The sequence below is a fragment of the Hylobates moloch genome, unplaced genomic scaffold (genome assembly GCF_009828535.3).
Source record: "Hylobates moloch isolate HMO894 unplaced genomic scaffold, HMol_V3 SCAFFOLD_3, whole genome shotgun sequence".
In the NCBI taxonomy this organism is placed as follows: Eukaryota; Metazoa; Chordata; class Mammalia; order Primates; family Hylobatidae; genus Hylobates; species Hylobates moloch.
Window position 1 is genome coordinate 81054749 of NW_026652278.1, and position 26720 is coordinate 81081468.

At 38.2% G+C, this 26720-nt stretch overlaps 1 protein-coding gene across 6 annotated transcripts in view; it reads right to left on the reverse strand.

Moving 5' to 3' along the window:
- The window catches only part of SHLD2 (shieldin complex subunit 2), an 83788-nt gene that overhangs the window by 15432 nt on the left and 41636 nt on the right, over window positions 1–26720 (reverse strand). For 4 of the 6 annotated variants that reach the window (XM_032141809.2, XM_058436454.1, XM_058436453.1 and 1 more), the window contains 5 exons: window positions 19198–20727; window positions 14209–14316; window positions 6679–6873; window positions 6376–6510; window positions 896–1102 (listed from right to left, as the gene is read on the reverse strand). In XM_032141809.2, the coding sequence (XP_031997700.1) occupies window positions 896–1102; window positions 6376–6510; window positions 6679–6873; window positions 14209–14316; window positions 19198–20722 (2170 nt within the window). In that variant the 5' untranslated portion in view covers window positions 20723–20727. Of the gene's footprint in view, window positions 1–895; window positions 1103–6375; window positions 6511–6678; window positions 6874–14208; window positions 14317–19197; window positions 20728–20929; window positions 21206–26720 lie in introns of those variants that run through there. The other 2 variants (XM_032141810.2, XM_058436455.1) reach the window with 2 other exon arrangements.

A 26720-nucleotide genomic window follows, 5' to 3' on the forward strand; every position in this document is an offset into this window, starting at 1 on the left:
AATAGTATGAAATTTTTATAGTATAAAAGCTTATAAATGTTCTATCATCTGTGTTTATCTTCCAGAAATATTATTAATTTAAACTATCTGCTGGTATTAGTAAATGCTTCACTGTAGAACTAGGAATAAGGAGTTCTTCTCTGAGAATGAAATCTCTGTATTCAATTAAAAGTTGGGTTTTTTGAGAGGTATTGTCTTTGTTTTCTGCCTGTATTCTCCTTAGCATAGTTTTATGATATAACCACACTAACCTTGAATCATATATTGGAAAACATATTTACACATATATGTAAATTAACCCAACTAGTAAAATTTTAATCTGGCATTTGGCCAAGATAAAGTAAGGAACTGAATTTATGCTCCCACTTGTCATATAATAAAAAATAGGTATTTGCTCTTTGTCCCTGGTTCCTGGCACATAGTTCCTAAAACTACTGGAATCTAGTTCAGATATTTGCAAAGATTTATATTTCACTTTTATATAGAATTATACATTTTTACCACAAGTGGTAGCCTTTTTGCTTATATTAAAACTAGCAGTGGGCTGGGTGTGGTGGCTCATGCCTGTAATTCCAGCACTTTGGGAGGCCAAGGCAAGAGGATCACTTGAGTCCAGGAGTTTGAGACCAGACTGGGCAACATAGGGAGACTCTGTCTCTACCAAAATAATAAATAAATAAATAGCTGGGTGTGGTGGCATGCACTGATGGTATGCACTAGCCTTCCCTTCCCTCCTCAGGTACTCAAAAGGCTGGGGCGGGGAGAATCACTTAAACCTGGGAGGTGGAGGCTGCAGTGAGTTGTCTTCACACCACTGTATTCCAGCCTGGGCAAGAGCAAGACCCTGTTTCAAAAGAAATAAAAATAGCAGAATTTATGTATATAAAGATCTTACCTGAACATTTATCCTCTAGGTGGGTTGCTAAGTCTGATATCTTCACAAAGGAGGGTGCACTTTTTTGAAATTTTGCTTTAAATGTAATTGCCCTTATATCATCATCAAACAAACACTCACAGGATGACCAAGGCGTTGTATGCAATTCTAGGTTTTCTAGTGTGTAATTGCGCTGAACAAAAAGATATTTAAATTCCCAAATATAACCTTAAACAAAAACAGTAAAAACAAAAGTCACCAAAAAGGAAAAAAACTAGGCTTAGTATCAGATTAAATAGATTGATCTGATTGCGTCAATTGAATACTAATCTTTTATCACTAAAGAATTTGGGTAAAAAGAGACAAAATATGAATGGTGCATTAAGACAATAGAAGCATGCTAGAGATTGTTACTATTATTATTATTTTTTTTTTCCAAGACAGAGTCTCGCTCTGTTGCCCAGGCTGGAGAGCAGTGGTGCGATCTTGGCTCACTGAAACCTCCACCTCCCAGGTTCAAGCAATTCTCCTGCCTCAGCCTCCTGAGTAGCTGGGATTATAGGCGCGTGCCACCACTCCCGGCTAATTTTTGTATTTTTAGTAGAGACAGGGTTTCACAAGGTTGGTCAGGCTGGTCTTGAACTCCTGACCTCATGATCCGCCCACCTCGGCCTCCCACAGTGCTGGGATTACAGGCATGAGCCTCCGCGCCAGGCCGCCAGAGATAATTTTAATAAAATATTTTATAAAGATTCCTTGCCCTCCTGAACGGTCATCATTTATAATAACCAACTGCTTTCTGTAAAGAAAATTCTCATGTATCTATCTATTAGCAAAGTTTTGTTTTGTTAAAGAAAGGACACGGAAATGAACCCAAGTCTAATATTTCACTCATATTTCAATACTTTAGTTATCTTAGTTAACTTTTCTAGAACAAAAAGCATTTAGACACAATAGCACTTATTTTTAACTCTCAGTAACAATTCTAATTCTCTTTTTTTTTTTTTTTTTGAGACGGAGTCTCGCTCTGTTGCCCAGGCTGGAGTGCCGTGGCGCGATCTCCACTCACTGCAAGCTCTGCCTCCCGGGTTCATGCCATTCTCCTGCCTCAGCCTCCGGAGTAGCTGGGACTACAGGCATCCGCCACCACGGCCGGCTGATTTTTTTTGCATTTTTAGTAGAGACAGGGTTTCACTATGTTAGCCAGGATGGTCTCCATCTCCTGACCTCGTGATCCGCCTGCCTCAGCTTCCCAAAGTGCTGGGATTACAGGTGGGAGCCACCGAGCCGGAAACAATTCTAATTCTTAAAGCCACAGTAGCACAGACCTTGTTACTGTTATATTCTGTATTAGTAAATTCAACTTATCTGTATTATCATATTCTGTATTAGTAAATTCAACTTCAAAACCATAATAAAACAAAAGAGGGTTTCTTAGCACTAATTTTTCTGATAACATCAGCTGTCTTTTTAGTTTCCCACTTACTTCAGGCCATAAATCTAATTTACTACACCTACTCATCTCCTTAGTTTCTTTCACTAGAGTTTTTTTTTTTTTTTTTTTGTGGAAAATCATCAAACATGTCAGTAAATCTGTAAAGACAGAGCATCACTAGCTAGAACTAAAGCATATATTCCAAGTTACTGCTTAAAACCAATCACTGCTTAAAACCAATCACTAAAATAGCTTTCTTGTCTTATTACAAAATACCTGAAAAGTAAGCTAAGAGAAGCCAAGTAAATAAACATATAGCAGCCATAATCTCAACACCCTAAATAAGCAGTTAACATTTTAGCAGACAACCAGTTGTTTGGGATTTTATTTATTGGGATTGACTTAATAAGTCAAATATAGTTTTATATGTATGTATTATTCTACATTGCTTTTAAATATTATATAATATGCCATTGTCCAGATACACCAAAATCTTAAAAATTATTACAGCAAACCTCTATTTTGAGGGACTCTGGTTGTTTTTTATTTTTCACAATTATACATGATACCATGATAAACCCATTTTCAGCTACATCTTTATACATAGTTATGATAAGTTCCTACACCTAAAATTATTGGGCTAAAAGTACCCCCAATTTGTTCATATTAATTGTCAGTTATCCTCAAGAAAGGTTCTGCCAGTTTGCATTTCCAATAGCTGATGACAGTAGCTGTTTTCCCATATCTTCTCTATCAATTTCTTAAAAGAAAAATCATCTATCATCATTACTTTGTGTGTTTTCAATTACTTGTAAGAACAATTTTTCCGGCCGGGCGCAGTGGCTCATGCTTGTAATCCTAGCACTTTGGGAGGCCGAGGCGGGCGGATCACGAGGTCAGGAGATCGAGACCACGGTGAAACCCCGTCTCTACTAAAAATACAAAAAATTAGCCGGGCGTGGTTGGCGGGCGCCTACAGTCCCAGCTACTCGGAGAGGCTGAGGCAGGAGAATGGCGTGAACCCGGAAGGCGGAGCATGCAGTGCGCGGAGATTGCGCCACTGCACTCCAGCCAGGGCGACAGAGGGAGACTCTGTCTCAAAAAAAAAAAAAAAAAAAAAAAAGAACAATTTTTCCATATATTTATGGGCCATTTTTATTTCTTCTTTGTGGACTTGCCTACTCATATCCTTTCCCCATTTATCTCTATAGATATGTGTCTTTTGCTTACTGCATTATTTTCTGACAATGCAATTTTTTTTCTGTTTTTTTTTTTTGGTTGCCTTTCAATTTTGTACATGGTGGTTTTTATGTATAATAGTTTTTGTTGCTGGATTTTATTTACCCTACCAACCTTTGCATTACACATAATTTTGCCTATATTTTCTTCTACTATTCATTGTTTCATTATTTTTATATTTGAATCTCTAATGTATCTGAAATTTACACTGGCACAAACATAAAGTATAAATTTAATTCTATTTTTTCTCACATTGTTAGCTAGATTTTCCAAACATTAACTATTCTTTTATTTTAAAAAGCATAAGGTTTTAATTTTATTTTTAATTATAAAATAAAATATATTTATTGTAAAATATTTAAACAGTAAAGACAAGGGAGGTAACAGGTGAAACAAGACTGACCGTGTTTTAATAAGCTGGCTAATAGGTACCTAAGTTCATTATGCTGGCCAGGCGCGGTGGCTGGCTCATGCCTATAATCCCAGCACTTTGGGAGGCTGAGGTGGGTGAATCACCTGAGGTCAGGAGTTCGAGACCAGTCTGGCCAACATGGTGAAACCTCGTCTCTACTAAAAATACAAAAATAAGCTGGGCGTGGTGGCACATGCCTGTAATTCCAGTTACTTGGGAGGCTGAGTCAGGAGAATAACTTGAACCCAGGAGGCGGAGGTTGCAGTGAGCAGAGATCAGGCCACTACACTCCAGCCTGGGTGACAAGAATGAAACTCTGTCTCAAAAAAAAAAAAAAAAGTTCCTTATGCTTAGTATTCTCTCTAGTTTTGTATATGCTTGAAAGCTTTTATAATAAAAGTTTTTAAAAGTAAATGCAGATGCTCACACACACATAAAATTCAAACTAAAGGTATAAAGAAAAAATTAAAGCACACATAATACTACCATACAGAAACAACCACTGCTAGCATTTTGGTATACATACATATTTCCAGATTTTCAAATGTACATACATACTTATAGATATATTTTTATTAAAATGAGATACTATTATATATAAAGGGTTTTCTTGAAAATTTTTATGTATTAACTTATATAAACATAAAAACATTTATTATATGTTAACATAATATATTTTCTATACGTGAAGTTTTACGATCCAATTTTTTTTATTTTTTATTTTTTTCAAGATGAGAACTTGAACTCCTGGGCTCAAGCAATCCACCCACCTCAGCCTCCCAAGGTACTGGGTTAACAGGCGTGAGCCACCACACCTGGCCTATAATCTACTTTTTAAACTAAATAATATATTACATATATCTTTCTAAGCTAATGAACATACACATTTTTGGTAATGAATATATTTATGTATTCACCCAGACCACAAATGATTCCCTTAACTGTTTTCCCATCCACTGAAATAAGCTCAAGCTCTCATATTTGTATTGTGTGACCCTGTCTTCCTGATCACAGTTTTTTGAATCAAATCTACTCTGGGCAATCAGATTCTCTTTGCTGGGAATTTGGAAATGGGGCTGGTCTCTTGAAAAGAAAAGTAAAATCAGGAAAATAGAATTACTTAAGTAATCCTTCAAAATTGGTATTTTTATCTTAAAAAACTGATGTGAGGTATTGAAGTAGATGTTAAAACTTTAAAATGATGGTTATAAATAAGGGGGGCTGGATGAATGAATGTACAAAGAACAACAAACATCTTAATTCCTGGATCCATATGTTTTCAATACTAACCTAAACACCATAGAACCACCTAGAGACAACTGTAATTTCTCTTCTATTAACCAAAAAACTATTAATTTTCAAAGAATATTCACATTAAACATGGAGCAATCTGCTTTGTTACAGCTCCACTATACTTGTGACCTACATTCTTGTGTAGCATGCACTAGACTCATGTTCTCAGCCAGGCTATGGTGGTCAATGATCATAGTTAGTCTATCACTAACACATGTTTGTCAGCTTGCTCAACCAAACAAACATCTGTCCCTGTTTGATCTTAACATAAAAGTCCAAAGTTAGACTTATCTCAAATCCTAGTCATAGCTATTAATGATTAAGAGAGACAATGTGACAGATTCTATCTACAAATAACTATTTGGAAGGCAGAAGTTTGGAGAGACATTAACTCTTTCAGGTAAAAAATAATAATATACTGAATCAATCTCTAAATTAATTTAGCAGGGAAAAATAACTCATAAGCCACGAATGAAACTGTCTTTGATTGTTACAACTAAAGGATTTCACAATAGCAAAGGGAAGATACTATACTATTTTAATGAAACATCAATTCCATTTAATTCATTATACCAGAAATAATTTATGCTTTAAAGAAAAATGTAATCATGGGTCATATTTTAACACGGAACATTCTAGGGATGGCTAACAGTGCATGCTTTTAAAACAACTATAATAAAAATATGAAACAGTAATTTATTGAACAGTAATTGTGACTTGAAAGAGTTAAGGTAACTCCCCTGACATCTGCCTTATAATCATAGCATTTATTTATCAGAGTACTTTGGCTGAAAAAAAATTGTAGAACCTTCTCCAGAATTAAGTGTTTAAAGAACATTATTTGAAGGAGGTAAGATCTTCACTAAAAAGGTAAAGTAGTATATCTGGGAATAAATTTAAGCCTTTATTTCACCACCATTAATTAATGAAGACTTATTAGATAAATGAATTGCTACAAGAGGTACAAAATTTTAACAGAAGAAATTTGCAGAAGAATATTCAATCATGATCACTTGTATTTTAAATGCTGTCTCGTCTCTTAAGATTTTCTCCATCTTGGGCTCATAAACATTAATCATTTACCGAAATATAAATAGGTTAAATGCTTTTTGGTGTATTTACCTTTTTTCCTTTGAAGTTGAGGGTACCAGGCTGCTCCAGGACCCCATAATACAAGCACATAATGTTGATCTTGGGCCTGTTCCACTGTTAACATAACTTTTTTCTGCTTCTGTCCTCTATAACTGTATACTGCCTCTGGAAAAGGAAAATGAGTATCTTAGTTGGCATTACTCTATCACACGTGATACCATACTTTAATAGCTGATGATACATATATAGTGATAACCAAATGGTACACTAAGATGGTCTTGTATCTTAATTTTTTTCATAATCTAAAATTGAGGAGGTAGTCAAAATGTTTACCTGTCAGTATAGTGAAATCAACAACTCTTAGTACTGCGTGGACTAATACATCAGGTTGAAGGTGCTCCAATTCTACAAAGTCTATACTGTTTACCCTCTGAGGCTGCCTCGGAGGAAGATCTCTGAGGTAGGAATGTTTTGAGGACACATATGCCAGTAAGTCTTGAAGTACAACGTCACTAACTACACTGGAACCTAAGGGAAAAAAACATACATACAGACAAAAGATGGCAACATAATATTTTTCTTGACAAACAATATTTTTTAGAACTGTATTTTATGTTGTAAAGTATGATTAGATATAAAATATAGTTTTGTTTTCTCTAAAACATGTACAATAGCTAAGTCTTGAATCAGTTTAGATGTAAAAATAAAAGATATGTTTAATCAATGGAAATGGAATTATTTACTATCCCCAAAAAACTTCTGCTGTTCCCATACTTCTTTACTTTGTTAATAATATCATTTTTCTATCAATTAACCAAACACAAAATTTCTGTTCTTTTTTGACTCCACCACCCTTTAACAGCCAATCGGTTCCCCAATCCCTGGAGTCTGATTTGATCCTCCTTTCCCAACTATCCCAGCCTCTGCCATTCTTCCTCAAGCCCCTGGGGACTTCCCTTCTGAAACAGGTTCAGAGCCACCTCACTGGTTCTTTCCTTGAGTGTGCCTTACTCTTTCCACAGCGAGGCCTCCGTCCTCACCAATTTCCAGCTGCAAGGCTGTCTTCTCATCCTACCCAATACCACATAGAATGATGACCACTATAGATTCACAGTGCTGTTTCTTTCCCTGAGCTCAGAGAGCTTTTCAGCATGTGCTACATTGTAATATTTTTCAAGTGTTGGATTGGTTATTTAATTCTTCAGTTACTATGTCTTTTAAATGTTTTTCTCTTTCCTGTCTCATTTTTTTTCTCACTTTTTATTAAGGTATAGTTTCTGTACAATAACATGCATATATTTTAAATGTATAGGCTGATGAGTTTTGCTGATTAAATTTTAATTTCTCTGAATGTAAGAGAAGTATGCTTGAGTACGTGATTGATTGCTGACCAAAATAAGATATTGGCAATAAACACTGAAGTACTTTTTAGAAAGCAGAGTCCATAAACTGATTTGTGATTCTTCTTTCCTTTCTTTAGACAGTAAAAGAAAAGGGATGTAACAGGTGAAACAAGACTGACCATGTTTTAATAAGCTGGCTAATAGGTACTTAAGTTCATTATGCTTTGTATTCTATACTTTTGTATATGCTTGAAGGCTTTTACAATAAAAGTTTTTAAAAGTAAATGCAGATGCTCACACACACATAAAATTCAAACTAAAGTTACAAAGAAAAAATTAAAACCACAAGTAATACTACCAGACTGAATTCTTCTTTCACAGTATTTCCAGCAAATCTGGAATCAGAAGAGCTGTATTCAAATTCTGGTTTTATCAATAATAAGCTCTGTGAACTTGTACATAACTTCTCTGGGCTTCGTTTTTCATGAACAAGATAGAGCTTTTGGGGAACAAAAACATCTCTGACATCAAATTATATATTTGTCCCTGATTCATAAAAATGTACACGGAAACACATGGTTATTTAGATTCCAAAAAAAAGTCTACCTCATGGAAACATTGTGTTGATCTTTGACTTATATATTTAATAATATTCAAGATAAATTTATATTCCTGTCACATTATCAGAACTAGGTTTGTAAAACATGTAACACCCCACTATAAAGATGAAAGAACAGAAGTCTTTTCTTTTCAACTTTTACTTTAGATTCAGGTGTATATGTGCAGGTCTGTTACCTGGATATACTGTGTGATACTGAACTTTGGGGTACAAGTGATCCTCTCACCCAGGTACTGAGCACAGTACCCAACAGGTAGTTTTTCAACCCTCTCTCTCTAGTAGTCCCCAGTGTGTATTGTTGCCACCTCTATGTCCATGAGTAGCCAGTGTTTAGCTCCCACTTATAAGTAAGAATACATGTTATTTGGTTTCCTGTTCCTCCCTCAACTCACTTAGGATAATTGCCTCCAACTGCATCTGTGTTGCTGCAATTTATTTATTTTTTATTTTTTTGAGACAAGGTGTCACTCTGTTGCCCAGGCTGGAATGCAGTGGCACAATCTCAGCTCACTGTAAACTCCACCTCCTGGGCTCAGGTGATCCTCCCACTTCAGTCTCCCAAATAGCTGGGGCCACAGGTGTGCACCACCACATCTAACTAATTTTTTTGTATTTTTTGTAGAGACAGGGTTTTGCCACGTTGCCCAGGCTGGTCTCAAACTCCTGGACTCAAGCGATCTGCCTGCCTCAGCCTGTCAAAGTGTGGGAATTACAGGCATGAGCCACTGCACCAGCCTGATTTCATTCCTTTTTATGGCTGCGTAGAATTCCATGGTGTATATGGTGTACATAACAGTATGTCCTGGGAATCACTCCATATCAGTTCATAGAGATCTTTTTCATTCTTTTTGTACAGCTGCATGGTACATAGTGTTCCACTATGTGAATGTGCCATAACTTAGTGAATCATTCTCCTATATATTTTGCAATTATAAACAATACTGCAATGAATAACCTTGTGATATGTATTTTCATATTGTTGGAGGTATAGCTTCAGGGTAGATTCCTAGAAGTGGGATTGCTAGGTTGAAAGATAAGTACATATGTAATTTTGTTAGATATTGCCAAATATCCCTTCACAAGGGTTGTAGCAATTTGCATTCCTACCACCAATGTATAAGAGGACACATTACCTCACAGTTTCACCAACAGAATGTGCTGTCTTTTTTTAAATTTTGCCAATCCGATAGGTGAGAAATCGTATCTCCATGTAGTTTTAATTTGAATTTCTCTAATAAGTTATATTTGATAGCCATTTTTATATCTTTTTTTGAAAATTGACTGTTCATCTCTTTTTCACATTTTCCCTTTTGCCAGGCTAGAGTGCAGTGGCATGAATACAGCTCACTGCAGCCTTGACCTCCTAGGCTCAAACAATCCTCCTGCCTCAGCCTCCTATGTAGCTGGGACCATAGGCATGCACCACCACACCTGGCTAATTTTTTGACTTTTTGTAGAGACAGGGTCTCACTATGTTGCCCAGGCTGGACTCAAACTCCTGAGCTCAAGTAATTCTCCCACCTCAGCCTTCCAAAATGCTATGATTACCAGTGTGAATGACCACACCCAGCCTTTGTCACTCAAGGTTTAAAAGTTCTTTATATATTAGGGATATTAGCCTTTTGTTATATGTTACAAATATTTTCTCCAAGTTTGTCAGTTGTCTTTTGACTTTGTTTATGGTGTTTTGGTTATGCAAAATTTATTTTTCTATAGTAAAATGTATCAGTTTATTTTCTACTGCCCCTGGATTCTGAGTAATATTAAGAAAAGCCTTTCCCTACACCAAGATTACAGAAGATTCATTCAGGTTTCCTTCTTGTTGTTGCATGATTTTATTTTTTACATTTAGATTATTAATCCATATGGTGTTTACTACTGTTGTGAGATATGTGTCCAATTTTCCCTTTTTTCCAAATGGCTACCCAGTTGTCTCAGCACATTAAGAAGTTAGCTTTATCTCACTGATTCCAGATACTATCTTTGTCATATATTAAATTGCTATATGTAGGTGGGTCTAATTCTAATCTTCTTACTCGTTCCACTGGTCTACTTGTCTATTCATGCATCAGTACTTCACTGTTTTAATTACAGAGGCTTTATAGCATGTTTTAACATCTGGTAAAGCTAGTTCCCCTCCTCTGTAGTTTTCCTTTGTCAGTCTTTTCCTAGCTATTCTTGCATGTCTGTTTTCCCATATGAGCTTTAGTATCAACTTTTATATGCCATAACATATATATTTTCATTGGAACTACACTGAATTTACATATTAACTTAGGAAGAACTAACATCATTGTAATGTTGAGTCATCCTATCCAAGAACAGGGAATGTCTTTCCATTTATTTATGTCTTCATTTCTTTCTGGAGTGTTTAAATTTTTTCCTCATATAGGTTTTGCATATTTCTTAACTGTATTTTGAATGATCTTCTTTATTACTACAGTAAATGAGTTTTTCACTATCATTATGCCCATTTATTATTTGTGTATATTAAGTCTAATTACTATTATTATTTTTTTTTTTGAGACAGGGCCTTGCTCTGTTGCTCAGGCTGGAGTACAGTGGTGTAATCACAGCTCACTGCAACCTCATCCCCCAGCCTGGGCCAAGCAATCCTTTTGCCTCAGCCTCCCAAACAGCTGGGACCACAGGTGTGTGCCACCACACCCAGCTTTTTTTTCTTTTTCTTTTTCTTTTTTTTGTAGCCCAGGCTGGTCTTGAATTCCTGGGTTCAAGCTGTCCACCCACTTTCATCTCCCAAAGTGCTAGAATTACAGACGTAAACCACTGCACTCAGCCTAATGATATTTTTTAACATTAATTTTGCATCCTGTTATATCACAGGATATATCTTGTTATATCCTGTTATATCACAGGACATATATATCCTATATATCACAGGATATATCACAGGATATATCACAGGAATTATCTTATTATTTAAATTTGTTTTAACTTTGATTCCCTGGAGTTTTCAGGTATGTTATCAGAGCATTTGCAAATAGAGATAATTTTCATTCTTCTTTATCCATTCAAATGCCTCTTCTTTCTTTTTTCTTTTTTTTTTTTTTTGAGACAGAATCTCGCTCTGTCACTCAGGCTGCAGTGCAGTGTAGTGGTGCTCACTGCAACCTCCACCTCCCAGGTTCAGGCAATTCTCATGCCTCAGCCTCCTGAGTAGCTGGGACCACAGGCATGCACCACCACACCTGGCTAATTTTTTATCTTTTTACTACAGACAGGGTTTTGCTATGTTGGCCAGGCTGGTCCCAAACTCCTGGCCTCAAGTGATCCGCCCACCTTGGCCTCCCAAGGTGCTGGGATTACAGGTGTGAGCCACCACGCCAGACCAGATGCCTCTTCTTCTCTGAGTGCATTGGTTGATAATTCTAGTATAAGATGAATAGTTGCAGAGATAGTGGACATCCTTATCTTTTTCCTGGTTTTAATGACAATGCCTCGAGTGCTTTTCTATTAAATAAGACACTGGCATTAGGACTAAGTATATCTATTTTATTGATATAGTATTAATCATATTATAATGCTGCATCGATGCTATATTTATTTATTTAAGAAAAAAATAATTTTTTAAGACAAGGTCTGACTCCGGTCACCCAGGCCGAAGTGCTGTGGTACAATCATGGCTCACTGCAGCCTCAACTTTCTTTCCCACTTAAGCCTCCCCAGTAGCTGTAACTATAGGTGTGCACCACTACACCTGACTAATTTTTTTGTATTTTTAGTAGAGATGAGGTTTCACCATATCATCCGGGCTGGTGTCGAGCTCCTGGGCCCAAGTAATCCTCCTGCCTCAGCCACTCAGAGTGCTGGGATTACAGGCATAAGCCACTGTGCCAGGCTGATACTATATTTATTGATACTGAAAGGGAAAGTATCCTAGTATATTATTATACAAATGTTGATTTCCTGTTGTTGATATTGTACTAAAGTTATATAAGATATCACCACTGGGAGAAGCTAGATGAAGAGTTCATGGGACTTCATGTATTATTTTTACAATCCCCTGTGATTCTATAATTATACAGATAATATTTATTATTTTAAAAACTTTTAAATTTGAAATATTATCTGTATGCTAATAACTTTAAAATTTGCCTCTTAATTTTAAACCTGTCTTCTGAGTCCTGAACTTTGTTTCCAGTTCTTATATGACATCTCCACTTGAATATCTCAAAGATACCTAAAACTTAACATGCCTTGAAACATAGCCCTTTTCCCCACAAACCAGTTCCCTCTCAGTCTTTCCCAATAAAGCCTACCTAGTTACTTAAACTAGTAATCCAGTAGCAGTAGATTGTCCCTCTTCCCGCATCCCCAGACCCACATCATCAGAAAATCCTATTAACTCTATTTACAAATATATCTCAGCTCTTTAGCTCCACTGGCCTCCCATCATCTCTCAACTGCAGCTATTGTAACAACTTCCTAACCCTGATTCTACTCCATGATCAATCCTTCTCAACTAGAACCATGGCATTCTGTATCTTAGCCCTTTGTTAGTTTCCTTCATAGCACTCATTATCACCTGCAAATATTTTACTTATATGTCTGTTTCATTCATTTTTTTTTTGTCTGTCTCCCACATGAGAACATAAGCTCCAGGAGGGCAGGCACCATTGTACCCCCAGTGTACAGTAAGCACAGTGCCTGAAACAATGTCAACACATAATAAATATATATTGGACAGATGAAGAACTCTATTTTAGTTGTCTATGAAATATGTCAAGAGTTGATTTTCTGCTGATGGGCCACCCTAGTATATAATGAAACCTTGTCCATTCCAAACACAGTTCTTGTTATTCTAATTGTTGCTCTTCCCTTCTACTTGCTCTGCCTTTCTTTAAGAATTCAAAGATAGGAATTCCATGCTCTGTCTTCCATATACATCCTACAACTTTCCTATTATTCCAGTTATCTTCTTGTATAATCAGTATATTTCTCTAGCTATTTTCTTGTATGATATTTCAGAATTTTATCAAATATATTTTGCTAGCTTATTATTTCTCCCTCTAATATTTACTATGTTAGTACTACATTATGTGCAGGTTCAACATCTTATATTCATTTTCTCACTTAATCTTCATAACAACCCTATAAGGTATGTATGTATTTTTATCTCCATTTCACGGAAAAGGAGACAGAGGTATAGTGAAGTGAAATAACTTGCCTAAAGACAAAGACTGGAAGTAAGAGGGCCAAGATTCAAATCCTGGTCTATCTGAATCCAGTGACCATAACCACAAGTTTATACTGTTTCCCTTACTTTGTTTTCTTTCTTTATTTTATTTTATTTTATTTCCTAGAGAAGGACATAGCTGCTAGTTTCTTCATTAAACAGCTTCTTTTAAAGAAGAGAAAACTGGACGTTAAAGAAGGAAGATAGCTTTTCTTAGCAGTGGTAGATAGGAGAATAAGGATTCAAACCACAGCTGTCTGAATATGAGACCAATCCATTTTTATTACCTCAAGGATTCTTAATCAGAGGCTCAGAAGTTCCACAGAAGAACTTCAGAGGTCCATGGAATGCTTTAGAATTATAAGTAAAATTTTGTGCCTATCTACATAAGTCCAGTTTTCTGGAGAAATGGTCTATAGATTCTCAAAGAGGTCTTTGACTCCCTAAAAGCTGAAGAACCACCACTATACTGACTGCCTAAGAAAACGAAACATGAGACCCAATACTTCTTAAAATAAATGTGATTTACAATGTACAAGTTCATTTCCTAAAATTCTATTTTCATTCTTACTAACGAAAAGAAACTAATACTCTCCAACTGTTTAGAAAACATTTTGTAAAAGAACCATTTTAACCCTAATCTTTCCTAGTATGTTTTTATACTTTAAACACTAATACATTATTTCATTTAAAATGTGCCTTACATTCTTCAGGCTGAATAGATGAATAACTCCCAAGATTTAATAACTGACTGCTAAATGTTGATTGTAGCACTGTCTCGCCAACCCATTGGTCCTCATGAATAACAACATCTAGAGAGAGAAAAAAGATTCTGATCACGCCATAAATTCCTTCACAATGTGGTTAACTTACCAGTCACAGCAAAATATTATGCATGCCTCCCATATACCAAGCAACTAGAGATCAAATAGGTTAAATAACCTGCCTAAAGGCACGAAATGACAAAACAGCAAATCTAAAATCTAAATCTAGGTAAATTAACAAAATTGCTTCTTTATATTCAAATGATATCAGTATGGAAGTCCACTGCTCTATATAAAAAAGGTTTAATAGTTTTTATTTACATAAGGAAAATGTTATCATGTATATTTCTGATAAATTAAAAATAATTTTTTTAGCAGAGGGCAAAGTAGTGGTTCCAAAGCCGTAGTGCCTAGGAGAGTAATAATATTCAGTATGCACTGGTCCCTTCTACTATAAATATATCTGAATATAAGGCATTCTTAACACACTTATTTTTCCCTAAATGGCATGATAATTATCTTCCATAGAAGTTAAAAGTGAAAGACTTTGGAGGTAGGGAACATTTTCCAATTGGAAAGAGAGAGCTGTATATCTAAGACGGATAGAGTAGAATCATGTAGAACTAAACATACCAACAGGTAGAAACAATTGTAAGTAGAGCAAAACTTGTGAGCTATAAAGAGAAAGAGGGGAAGGGAGCTATCTCTAAGGCAGGATCTAATCAGCATACAGTGTCAGAGGTATAAACATATATTAACAATAGCGAAATAATTTAGAGATAATAGGAAAGAAAACCAAGGATGTATAAATTCCAAGTGATTACTTGCAGATTTAGATTCCAGACCCTTTCCTCGGCTTTTGAACCTTTTATCTACAACTGCCTGATGGAAATTCCCACCTGGATATTCTATTGGATCCCCAAACTCAGCAATGTCCAAACCTGCTTTTCCTTTCATAGTGCCCAACTCATTTGTTGACACTATGCTGCTAATCAAGTAAACTAAAATCTGAAGTCATCTTGCCTCTCCCTTCCCACTCCTTGCCACAAGCCCCCACCTACCCCTTTGCTGCTTAAATGTGCCCATGCCCTGCCACTACTACTGTTTTACATCACACATTCCTTTCCCTCCCAACAGGTGCTTGTCCTGCCTGCAACCCATTTCTTACAATGTTAATGAGTCATTTACCAGAGTATTAATGAGTTCAGGCGAGTGATATATCAGAGTATTAATGAGTTCAGGTGACTTACTAAAAAACAGTGGTTCCCCACTGCCTAGCCAGGAAGAGCTAGTACAGCATTCAAGACTTTTCATGATCCAACATTCAGGATGCATGTTCTTCAGAAAAAAGGAACAGATGAGAAATTTCAAGGAGAGCGTTCTGAAAGCTAGGACTGTGAAGCCTACGTTGGATTAGTGACATGGTAATCACTAGTGGTGCATGGAGGGGATGGGTAGCCCGCCCTGGCCTCCTGGCTCCTTCCTGCCCTCCTACTGACATGCCCCCACTCCTAGTCCTTATTCTGTCTGTCCTTTAAACACTGTTGTCTCCCAATGTTAAGCCTCCCATCTTCTTCTAATTCTAGTCAGTAGTCTCCCTTAGGTAATCCTTATTTTTGGCATCTTTTCATTCTATTGCTAGAAGATATAATAGCAAACTGTCTACTGTGTTGGTATTCAACAAGGTCTGGAATACATCTGTTACTTAAAATTTTTCAGTTTGGGCCGGGCGTGGTGGCTCACACCTGTAATCCCAGAACTTTGGGAGGCCGAGGTGGGCGGATCACAATGTCAGGAGTTCGAGACCAGCCCGGCAAATATGGTGAAACCCTGTCTCTACTAAAAATACAAAAATTAGTCAGGCATCGTGGCGGGCTCCTGTAGTCCCAGTTACTCGGGAGGCTGAGGCAGGAGAATCACTTGAACCCAGGAGGCAGAGGTTGCAGTGAGCTGAGATTGTGCCACTGCACTCCAGCCTTGGTGACAGAGCGAGACTCCATCTCAAAAAAAAAAAAAAAAAAAAAGAATATTTCTGTTTGGGGGTATATATCGATAGGTAGTATGAACTATCTAAGCTATCCATCTAAGTTCACTGCCTCATTAGGACAACAGAACAGTGTAGATTTCTTTTTTTCCTCAACGTTTCCATCTGTTCCACACAAAAGAAACTTATTCAGAAATCAGTGAACTAGATCATCTTTTTCTTAAAAAGACAAAAAAATCTGATTTTTTAAAAAAAGTTCATAGAACTCATCTAAATGTCTTATAATAGGAAAATGGTTAAGTAAATTGCATTGAAGCCACCAGAGAGAATGTTACCTAGTTGTTAACAACTATAGAGATGTTAGGAAAAAATACAGAAATTGCAGAGTTGAGTTTACACCTACCTAGGAAAAAGGAAAAGGCCCCTGAGAGGTCCCTGGTGACATTAATTGCCTTGGTAAAATGACCATGGTCCAGGATCCAGCCCTCTTTTACAGTCTGGGAAACTTAATTTTGTTAACACTCCAAAACTAGATTTCAGCTCTGCAACATAACCTCATACTAAATCAATTAATGAAACAAATTAAAGAAAAAAAAAACAATTTTTTTTTTTCATTTACAATGAGGCATTAATTGCCCCAAAAAATAGTATTTCAGCCTGTTCTCATGCTATGGGCAGCTCTACAACTAGAAAGCCAAATCACAAGCAAAAAGGTATTCAGCAAGCACTGAATCAGAACAGAGTTAGGTGAATTGAACCTCCAATAATATAATCACATATAAATAATAATAGCTAATGCTGCCAGTGGGATGTGGCTATGCTAAGCCTGTTCATTACAATCTTGTGTTTACCTCTTTATAAAAGATTGTACTTGACAATCCTACAGGAACACCAAGGTACATTAGCTAAGGTTCTCATTCCTCCTGTAAATTATTTGGTAGGACTATCAATATTGCTTTGAAGTTTTCTTTTTCTAAATACCTCCTCTGTATCACATTCTTTCATTGGATATTTTATTAAGCTTAATCAACTTCCTCCTGCTCTAATACACCGTGTGTCAATTTTAAATCAACAAAGAACAGGTAACACAATGTTAGATGTGTTCGGTGAAAACATATTCTGGCCAGGCACAGTGGCTCACACCTGCAATCCTAGCATTTTGGGAGGGTGAGGTGGGTGGATCACCTGAGGACAGGAGTTCGAAACCAGCCTGGCCAACATGGTGAAACCCCATCTCCACTAAAAATACAAAAATTAGCCAGGCATGGTGGTGTGCACCTGTAATCTCAGCTACTCGAGAGGCTGAGGCAGGAGAATCACCTGCACCCAGGAGGCGGAGGTTGCAGTGAGCCAAGATTGTGCCACTGCGCTCCAGCCTGGGTGACACAGCAAGACTCTGTCTCAAAAAAAAAAAAAAAAAAAAATTAAATATTCTCTCTGGGTGCAGCGGCATGCGTGCCTGTAGTCCTAGCTACTTGGGAGACTGAGGCAGGAGGCTCACTTGAGCCCGAGAGTTCAGAATTGTAGCTGATCAGGTGTCTGCACTAAGCTTGCCATCAATATAGTGACCTCCTGGGAGTGGAGGATCACAGGTTCCCTAAGGAGGGGTGAACTGGTCCAGGTTGGAAACAAGGGCATGTTAAAAATACCATGGGCACGGTAGCTCATGCCTGTAATCCTGGCACTTTGGAGGCTGTGGCAGGAGGATCAATTGAGCCCAGGAGTTGGAGATGAGCCTAGGTAATGCAGTGAGATCCTGTCCCTATTAAACAAACAAACAAAAAATTAAAAATAACAACTTAAAAATTCTCATGCTGATCAGTAATGGGACTGTGCCCGTGAGTACCCACTGCACTTGGCAACATAGCAAGACTCTGTCTCTTAAAAATAAATAAATTAAAAATAAATTAAAAATTTAAAAAACAAAATGTTCTTTATGGTTACAACTATATAGTAAGAGTATAAATTCTGGAGTCTAGGAGAAACTATAGCTTTGCCACTTCCTAGATGTATGACATTGGACAAGTTACTTTACTTCTCTGGGCTTCAGCTTCCTCAACTGAAAAGTGGGGATAAAAATCAGTACCTTCCTCATATACTTGTTGTAACGAAATATGCATGTAAAATCTAAAACAGGGTCTCACAAACTAAGCTCCCAATAAATATGAGCTTCTGTGTGTGATATATACACACATGCACACACATTTTAAGGAGAACAGAGAAAATAACTGGAAGGTAACACTCTAGAACTCTATTGGTGGTTATATGAAGTTGGTACAATACCAGTTTTTTCCTTTCCATATTTCCAAGTGTAATTAATATAATTTTAATAGTAAAATAAAGCAATAGAAATCAATAACTGTTCCCTCAGTAAGAACACAATGTGCACAGCATTATTCGACATTAGGTAAAGAAGCAGAAAGGTCTAACTCTGTTGCTCAGGCTGGAGTGCAGTGGCCCAATCAAAGCTCACTGCAGCCTCAACCTCCTGGGCTCAAGCAATCCTCCCACGTCAGCCTCCTGGGTAGCTGGGACTACAGGCACACAAAACTTACTTTATTTTTTGTAGAGACGGGGTCTATGTTGCCAAGGCTGGTCTCAAATTCCTGGCCTCAAGCAATCTTCCTGCCTCAGCCTCCCAAAGTGCTGGGATTACAAGTGTGACCCACTGCACCTGACTAGGGAAGGCTTATTAAAGGAGGGGATAAGTGGAAAGAAGGGGCAGAGCTCAGAAGGATAGAACAGAGGCCCAGAAGTGGCAATGGGCAGGAGAGTGGACAATGGGAAGGAGAACAATGCAGATGCGATAAAGGGATCAATTATGCTGAGCTCAGAAGAGGCAAATGACTAAAGATAGAGTCTTCAAAGACTAAGTGGGAGAAAAACAAAAACAAACAAAACTTAGCTTTATAAAATAAGCTATCACTATACCATAATGACCTCACCTGTGAGTAAAATTATATCTCCAAGAAACACTGTAAATGCCCAAAATGCTGCAGTCCTCCACAGAAAAACCTTCTTCTTAGTTTCTGATTGATCAATTACTGTAACTGTTGCTAAAGGCACTTTAGAGCCAGAATTTGGTCCGCATTTTATGTTTATTTCCTTCACATGGCATGGAGATAGCACCATGACTAAACAATTATACTTCTGGCTTTTAGAATCACAGTTTTTTATTAATGATGTTTTTTTAATACCCTTAAATTCAGACACATTCCTCCGATCCATTTCTACAGCAGAATCTCCTCCATTAGAAATCAACTTCATTTTCTTAGCTACTTGAAGGACTCTAGATAGAGCTTCAGACTGGCCCACTTTATCTTCAGAGGTGCAGCTTCTTTTAATAGCACTTTTGTGGAAGGTATTTAGTTGGGAACACAGTATTCCTGAGCTACACAACTCAATACGTATCTCATTTGGTGGCAGTTCATCTTCAGAACTGAAAAGTTCTTGAGATCCTGTATGTTCTTCAAGACCTTTATCAGAGTTTATGTGAATGCAGCTATTTTCTGTTTTAGGACAAACAGGACTAAAAAGTTCAAGGGAATATGCTTGGTTTTGTCCACTTTCATATGCTTCTGTAAAACCATCAAGCTGAATCGAATTCTCGTCAGGTATTCTTATCTCCCCGTAACTTGCCTTTGGTTCAGCCTCCATGTTTACATTCCCTTTATTTATAGGACTCCGCCCTTTATCTTTCTTTTGAGCTAAAAAAGCAACCTGGCTGGAGGTAATTATACTGAGAAATTCTGTATCAGTTGATATTTTAAGGTCTGAGACCTTCCTAACTGCTGCTTCAGACCTTGAATTATCTACTGCGTTCGAGGAAAATAATCCCAAACACTGATTTTGTATTTCATGATATTCTGTTGGCACACACTCTCTTTGTGCCACTTCAGGCCCTATATTAATTTGTTCAGTACTACAAACCAAATCCAATATAGCTGCACATTTATGGCCTAACTGAAACAAATTTGTGTTAAAGTTCTGACCACATATATCTGCCTGATGTTTAGGCTGTTCATCTATAATTTTATTTTCACTGAGAAGCTTTTGATTCTTTTCTTCTTTGGCTAAATGCGGAACTATGCTTTTAAATCCACATATTTGCATATTAGAGCTAGTTATATCACTCAGTCTAGAGGAGTGAATCTTCTGGGATTCTATATTCTGGGTTTCAGAAACAGAACGTACAAAGTCATCTTTCACATGAACATGTCTATTCATACAGTTTGCTAAGAAATGACCACTAAGATCTGGAGAACCAATAGATTCTGGGACTTCATAGTTTTCAAGATTTTTGTGCTGTTTTTCATCCTTCAGATATAAAGAATGTTGACTGTATAAAAGCTGAATTTTTTTCCAGGGGTCAGCAACAGACATTAAAGAAGCTGTGCCTTGTGATATTGTCATTTTCAGTGGAGCAACTGGAGCACCCCAAAAAATGTGGACTTGAGATCCTCCACTCATGATTTCTGATAAAAATGAAAAATCCAAAATTAATATATTGTCAGTATATTTTTGCATATGGATATTAATAATGTGCCAAAAGAAAACATAACTGAGTCAAAAACATAATTAACATAGGTGATTGTTTTGATACGCCATTTAATTATATAAAATTCATACACAAGAAATTATTAAGGAGAAATCACAATATTCACAAAAATTGTTCACCTAAAGACTCTCTTTAGGCCGGGCGCAGTGGCTCACACCTGTAATCCCAGCTCTTTGGGAGACCAAGGTGGGTGGATCATGAGGTCAGGAGATGGAGACCATCCTGGCTAACAGCGTGAAACGCCGTCTATACTAAAAATACAAAAAATCAGCTGGGCGTGGTGGCACATGCCTGTAGTCCCAGCCACTTGAAGGCTGAGGCAGGAGAATCGCTTGAACACAGGAGGCAGAGGTTGCAGTGAGCCGAGATTGCACCACTGCACTCTAGAAAGGGAAAAAAAGTGAGACTAAAAAAAAAAAAAAAAAAAAAAAAAAAAAAGACTCTCTTTAAGGGAAATAGAGCTAAGCACACTCACATCAAACAAGTAAATAGGTTTTTAGTATGTTTGTTTCATTTGAGTTGGAGTCTTGCTCTGTTACCCAGGCTGGAGTGCAGTGTTGCCATCTAGGCTCACTGCAACCTCCACCTCCTGGGTTCAACCAATTCTCCTGCTTCAGCCTCCTGATTAGCTGGGATTACAGTCTGTGCCACCATGCCCGGCTAAATTTTGTACTTTTAGTAGAGACGGGGTTTCACCATGTCGGTCAGGCTGGTTTCAAACTCCTGACCTCAAGTAATCCGCTCGCCTCTGCCTCTCAAAGTGCTGGGATTACAGGCGTGAGCCACCACGCCTGGCCTGTTTATTTCTTATGCTGTAAAAACGTGCCCCATTTAAATAACAAGTTAGTAAAGAATGGGAAAAGAGGCATTTGTTTAACTATATTACACTCATTTTTGGGCAGAGCACAGTGGTTCACGCCTGTAATCGCAGCACTTTGGGAGACCGAGGGGGGTGGATCACTTGAGGTCAGGAGTTCAAGACCAGTCAGGCCAAGATGGCAAAACCCCATCTCTACTAAAAATACAAAAATTAGCCAGCTGTGATGGCCTGTGCCTACAGTCTCAGCTACTCAGGAGTCTGAGGCAAGAGAAGCGCTTGAACCCAGGAGGAGGAGGTTGCAGTAGCCAAGATCTCGCCACTGCACTCCAGCCTGGGCGACAAAGCAAGACTCCATCTCAAAAAAAAAAAAAAAAAAAAAATTACTCATTTTCGGCCAGCCATGGTGGCTTACACTGGTAATCCCAGCACTTTGGGAGGCTGAGGTGTGAGGATCGCTTGAGACCAGGAGTTCGAGGCCAGCCTGGACAACATAGACCACCATCTCTACAAAAAAATTTAAAAACTAAAAAATTTCTTAAAATTAGCTGGACATAGTGGCGGAACACCTGTAGTCCCAGCTACTAGGGAGGCTGAGGTGGGAGGATTACTTGAGCCTGAGAGGCAGACATTGAAATGAGTCATGATCACACCACTGCACTTCAGTCTGAGTAACAAAGTGAGACCCTTTATTTATTTATTTATTTATTTATTTATTTATTTATTTATTTTGAGACAGAGTTTTGCTCTTGTCACCCAGTCTGTAGTGCAATGACCCAACCTCAGCTCACTGCAACCTCCCGCCTCCCAGGTTCAAGCAATTCTCCTGTCTCGGCCTACTGAGTAGCTGAGATTACAGCCGTCCACCACCACACCCAGCTAATTTTAGTTTTTTTTAATAGAGATGGGGTGTCACCATGTTGGCCAGGCTGGTTTCAAACTCCTGACCTCAAGTGATCCACCTGCCTCGGCCTCCCAACGTGTTGGGATTACAGGTGTGAGCCACCGTGCCTGGTGAGACCCTCTCTTTAAAAAAATGATTAAGAATCACTATTATTGCTGTAACTACATATTCCAACCTCATTTAATCCTCATGGAAAGAATAACCTGCATAAGGAATAACTGTTATATTAGCTGTTCTATTGCATGTCATTATTAGATTTACCACTAGGGGCCCCAAATAGCACAGCAAAAGCCTTCAAGTTCAAAATACATTAATATATCAAACCCAAGTGGAAGGAGAAATATATTATCTTGAAATGTTGGTTAGGGCCAGGCGTGGTGGCTCACGCCTGTAATCCTAGCACTTTGAGAGGCCGAAGTGGGAGGATCACCTGAGGTCAGGAGTCCGAGACCAGCCTGGCCAACATGGCAAAACTTCATCTCTATTAAGAATACAAAAATTACCAGGGCGTGATGGCACGAGCCTGTAGTCTCAGCTACTAGGGAGGCTGAGGCAGGAGAATCGCTTGAACCTGGGAGGTTGCAGTGAGCCAAGATCATGCCACTGCACTCCAGCACTCCAGCCTGGGTGACAGAGTGAGACTCTGTCTCAAAAAAAAAAAACATGTTGGTGGGAATACTTAGATATATGCAAATCAAATGCATAACATTACCATGATAATGAATTCGCCTCCATCAGATCTTTGGCTTTCTTTTCCAATGGTTTCTTCCCTCTAGCTTCAAATCTTTATTTTTATTTTATTTTATTTCATTTTATTTTATTTTGTTTTGTTTTATTTTATTTTATTTTTTGAGTCAGGGTCTCGCTCTGTCACCCAGGCTGGAGTGCAATGGCGCAATCATGGCTCACTGCAGCCTCAAGCTGCTGGGCTCAAGCTATCATCCAGCCACAGCCTCCCAAATAGCTGGGACTACAGATACATACTGTCACGCTCAGCTACAAACCTTTAAAAATAAAACCAACCCCCCCCCCACACACACACTTTGTTGTTTCTTACATCTCATTTCTCCTTTAGTCTTCAACCACTTCTACTCCAACCATTTTGCTATAAAAGTTTTCACTATGGAAACCAATGACCTTCTAGAAGCCAAATTCAAAGGTCAGTTTTCAATACTTTCACTACCATTTGAAACTGTTTATCAATCCCTCTTTCCTGAAACATTCTGCTTTTTTGACTGTGAGACTACCATATTGGAATTCTTTTGTACTTAAGACAGATATGTATTGGATTATTCCTTCAATCACTCACGTAACAAACACTCAACATTACATGCTGGGCATTATGCTAGGCCCTGGGAATTCAAAACAATAATAGAGAACTTTAAGCAGCTTCATTTCTGAGAGGAAAAACAAACCGACAATTATAAAAAGTGACAGGAGGCCAGGAGCCTTGGCTCACGCCTGTAATCCCAGGACCTTTGGAGGCTGAGGCAGGTGGATCACCTGAGGTCAGGAGTTCAAGACTAGCCTAGGCAACATGATAAAACCCCGTAAAAATACAAAAATTAGCCAGGTGTGGTGGCACGCACCTGTAATCTCAGCTACTCAGGAGGCTGAGGCATGAGAATCACTTGAACCCAGGAGGCAGAAGTTGCAGTGAGCTGAGATCGCACCACTGCACTCAGCCTGGGTGACTCTGTCTCAAAAAAAAAAAAAAAAAAAAAAAGTGATAGGAGCTACTACAGGATTAAAGGAAGGGACAGCATCTCTAGAAGAGAGAAGCCTGGGACAATTCAACCAATGTGGAACTGCCCATTATCTGCATTTTTCGTAGGCTCTTAGGACTACAGTTAATCACAAAATTTTGGAACTGAATTTTATTGATGTTCAGAAAAAAAGTCATATAATAAAGCCCCTGAGTCATTCCCCACCCCAAAATAGGGCCCAGGAAAGCTGCCCTAATTGCCTTACCCAAGGGACAGGCCTACTATGGGTAATCTCAAAATGTTTAAAAGGCATATACGACATTTACTGCTTCTGTGTCCTCACTTAATATTTTCTCCTAAATGTCCTGCAACCTTTCATTTCCTATCTGTGATAAGACAATAATGAAGTCCAAATTGCCAAATAAGAACTCACAGTGCTTCACCACTGCAGTTGTGAAACTCTCTCCTTAGTTTCTAGAACATTACTCTTTCCTAAATTGTTCTTCTACCTCTCCAATTTTTCTCTCTCTCTTCCTCCTTGGGCCACCTCTTTCCATTCCACACACCTCTAGAGAATTTCATCCAATCCCATTCATATAACTACCACATATCCAACTGTGCTTTACAAATCTATACTGAGCCAATCTCTCTCCCAAACTTCAGACCTATATTTCTAGCATTACTGTATTTGATAGGATCACAGTAGAATCAAAGGCGAGATTCAAAGTCCTACTTGCCTTCTAGGCAGGGGAAGATAGTAGAGCCTAAAGGGGTGACACGAAGCAGTCCTGAGAATTCAGAGGATCTCCCAGGGCAAGAAATATCTGAGATGAATGAGAGATCCATGAAACACAAGGTTTGGTTTTTTCTTTTTCTTTTTTTTTTTTTTTTGAGACAGTCTCGCTTTTGTCACCCAGGCTGGAATGCAATGGCACGATCTCGGCTCACTGCAACCTCTGCCTTCTGGGTTCAAGCGATTCTCCTGCCTCAGCCTCCCAAGTAGCTGAGATTACAGGCATGCACCACCATGCCCAGCTAATTTTGTATTTTTAGTAGAGACGTGGTTTCTCCACGTAAGTCAGACTGGTCTCGAACTCCCAACCTCAGGTGATCCACCCGCCTCGGCCTCCCAAAGTGCTGAGATTAGAGTCATGAGCCACCGCGCTGGGCAGCACAAGGTTATTATATATAACTTATTTCAGTGTGCCTTCACTTATTTGTCTAAATCAGGGGTGTCTAATCTTTTGTCTTCCCTGGGCCACAGTGGAAGAAGAAGAATTGTCTTGGGCCACACATAAAACACAGTTAACACTAATGATAGCTAATGAGTTAAAAAAAAAAAAAATCGCAGGCTGGGCGCAGTGGCTCACGCTTGTAATCCCAGCACTTTGGGAGGCCGAGGTGGGCAGATCGCTTGAGGTCAGGAGTTTGAGACCAGCTGGCCAACATGGTAAAACCCCGTCTCTACTAAAAATACAAAAATTAGCTTGTGGTGGCGCACACCTGTAATCCCAGCTACGCCAGAGGCTGAGGCAGGAGTATCGCTTGAACCCAGGAGGTGGAGGTTGCAGTGAGCCAAGATCCGGCCACTCTACTCCAGCCTGGACAACAGAGTGAGACTCTGTCTCAAAAAAAAATCTCAAAAAAAACTCATAATGTTTACAAACTCATGCTGGGTTGCATTTAAAGCCGTCCTGGACCACAAGCAGCCCCGCAAGCTGTGGGTTGAACAAACTTGGTCTAAACAAATACCCTTCTAAGTGTGGAACTGTTACCCTACCCTCCTCACCCCCCCCCAAAAAAAAACTTGACTAGAAAGTGGCCCTATTAATTCAAAAAATAGTAAATTTTTAAAAAGTGTTTATACCAAAGGCTACTGCTACTAAATACCCCAATTTATAGGAGTTGTGAGTATGTGAGTAGGAGGATGGAAACTGGTAAGGGCAGGGGGAAACAAAATATTTATGACAGCCAAATTATACAGACAGAAAAGTTACGGAAAACTGATTAATTTCAATAATTCTAGGATATGTTTTAGGTGTACTCAGAGGGTTAAAGCTCATTAAGATACCAGATGAAACTTGCAAGTACATCTCCATTACCGCAGTTAATAATTATACAATTTCTCAATCTGCAGAAGGCCGCTTCAGTCAGAAAAACCAATACAACCATAATCCTTTATCTTTAGAGTGGTCAGAGTCTGATGAATGGGTCAAAGATTTCTAAAACAGGATGAACTGTATCAGCAGGTTTTGTCTTTGCAGAACACTGCAACTAAAAAAAATGCTTATTACAAAACGTATCATTAAAAGAGAGTGCTTTTTCCCTCTTATTACCAGGGAGTGAAAAAACTCCCTGTAGTAATGCCTTTTCATGTCTATTTTACCAAAAACACCAAAAAAATCATAAAGTTGCTCAATAGCATCAAATGACAAAGAAGCCACATGGGATTGTAATTAAAAGCAAGGGATTTGGAACAAGAG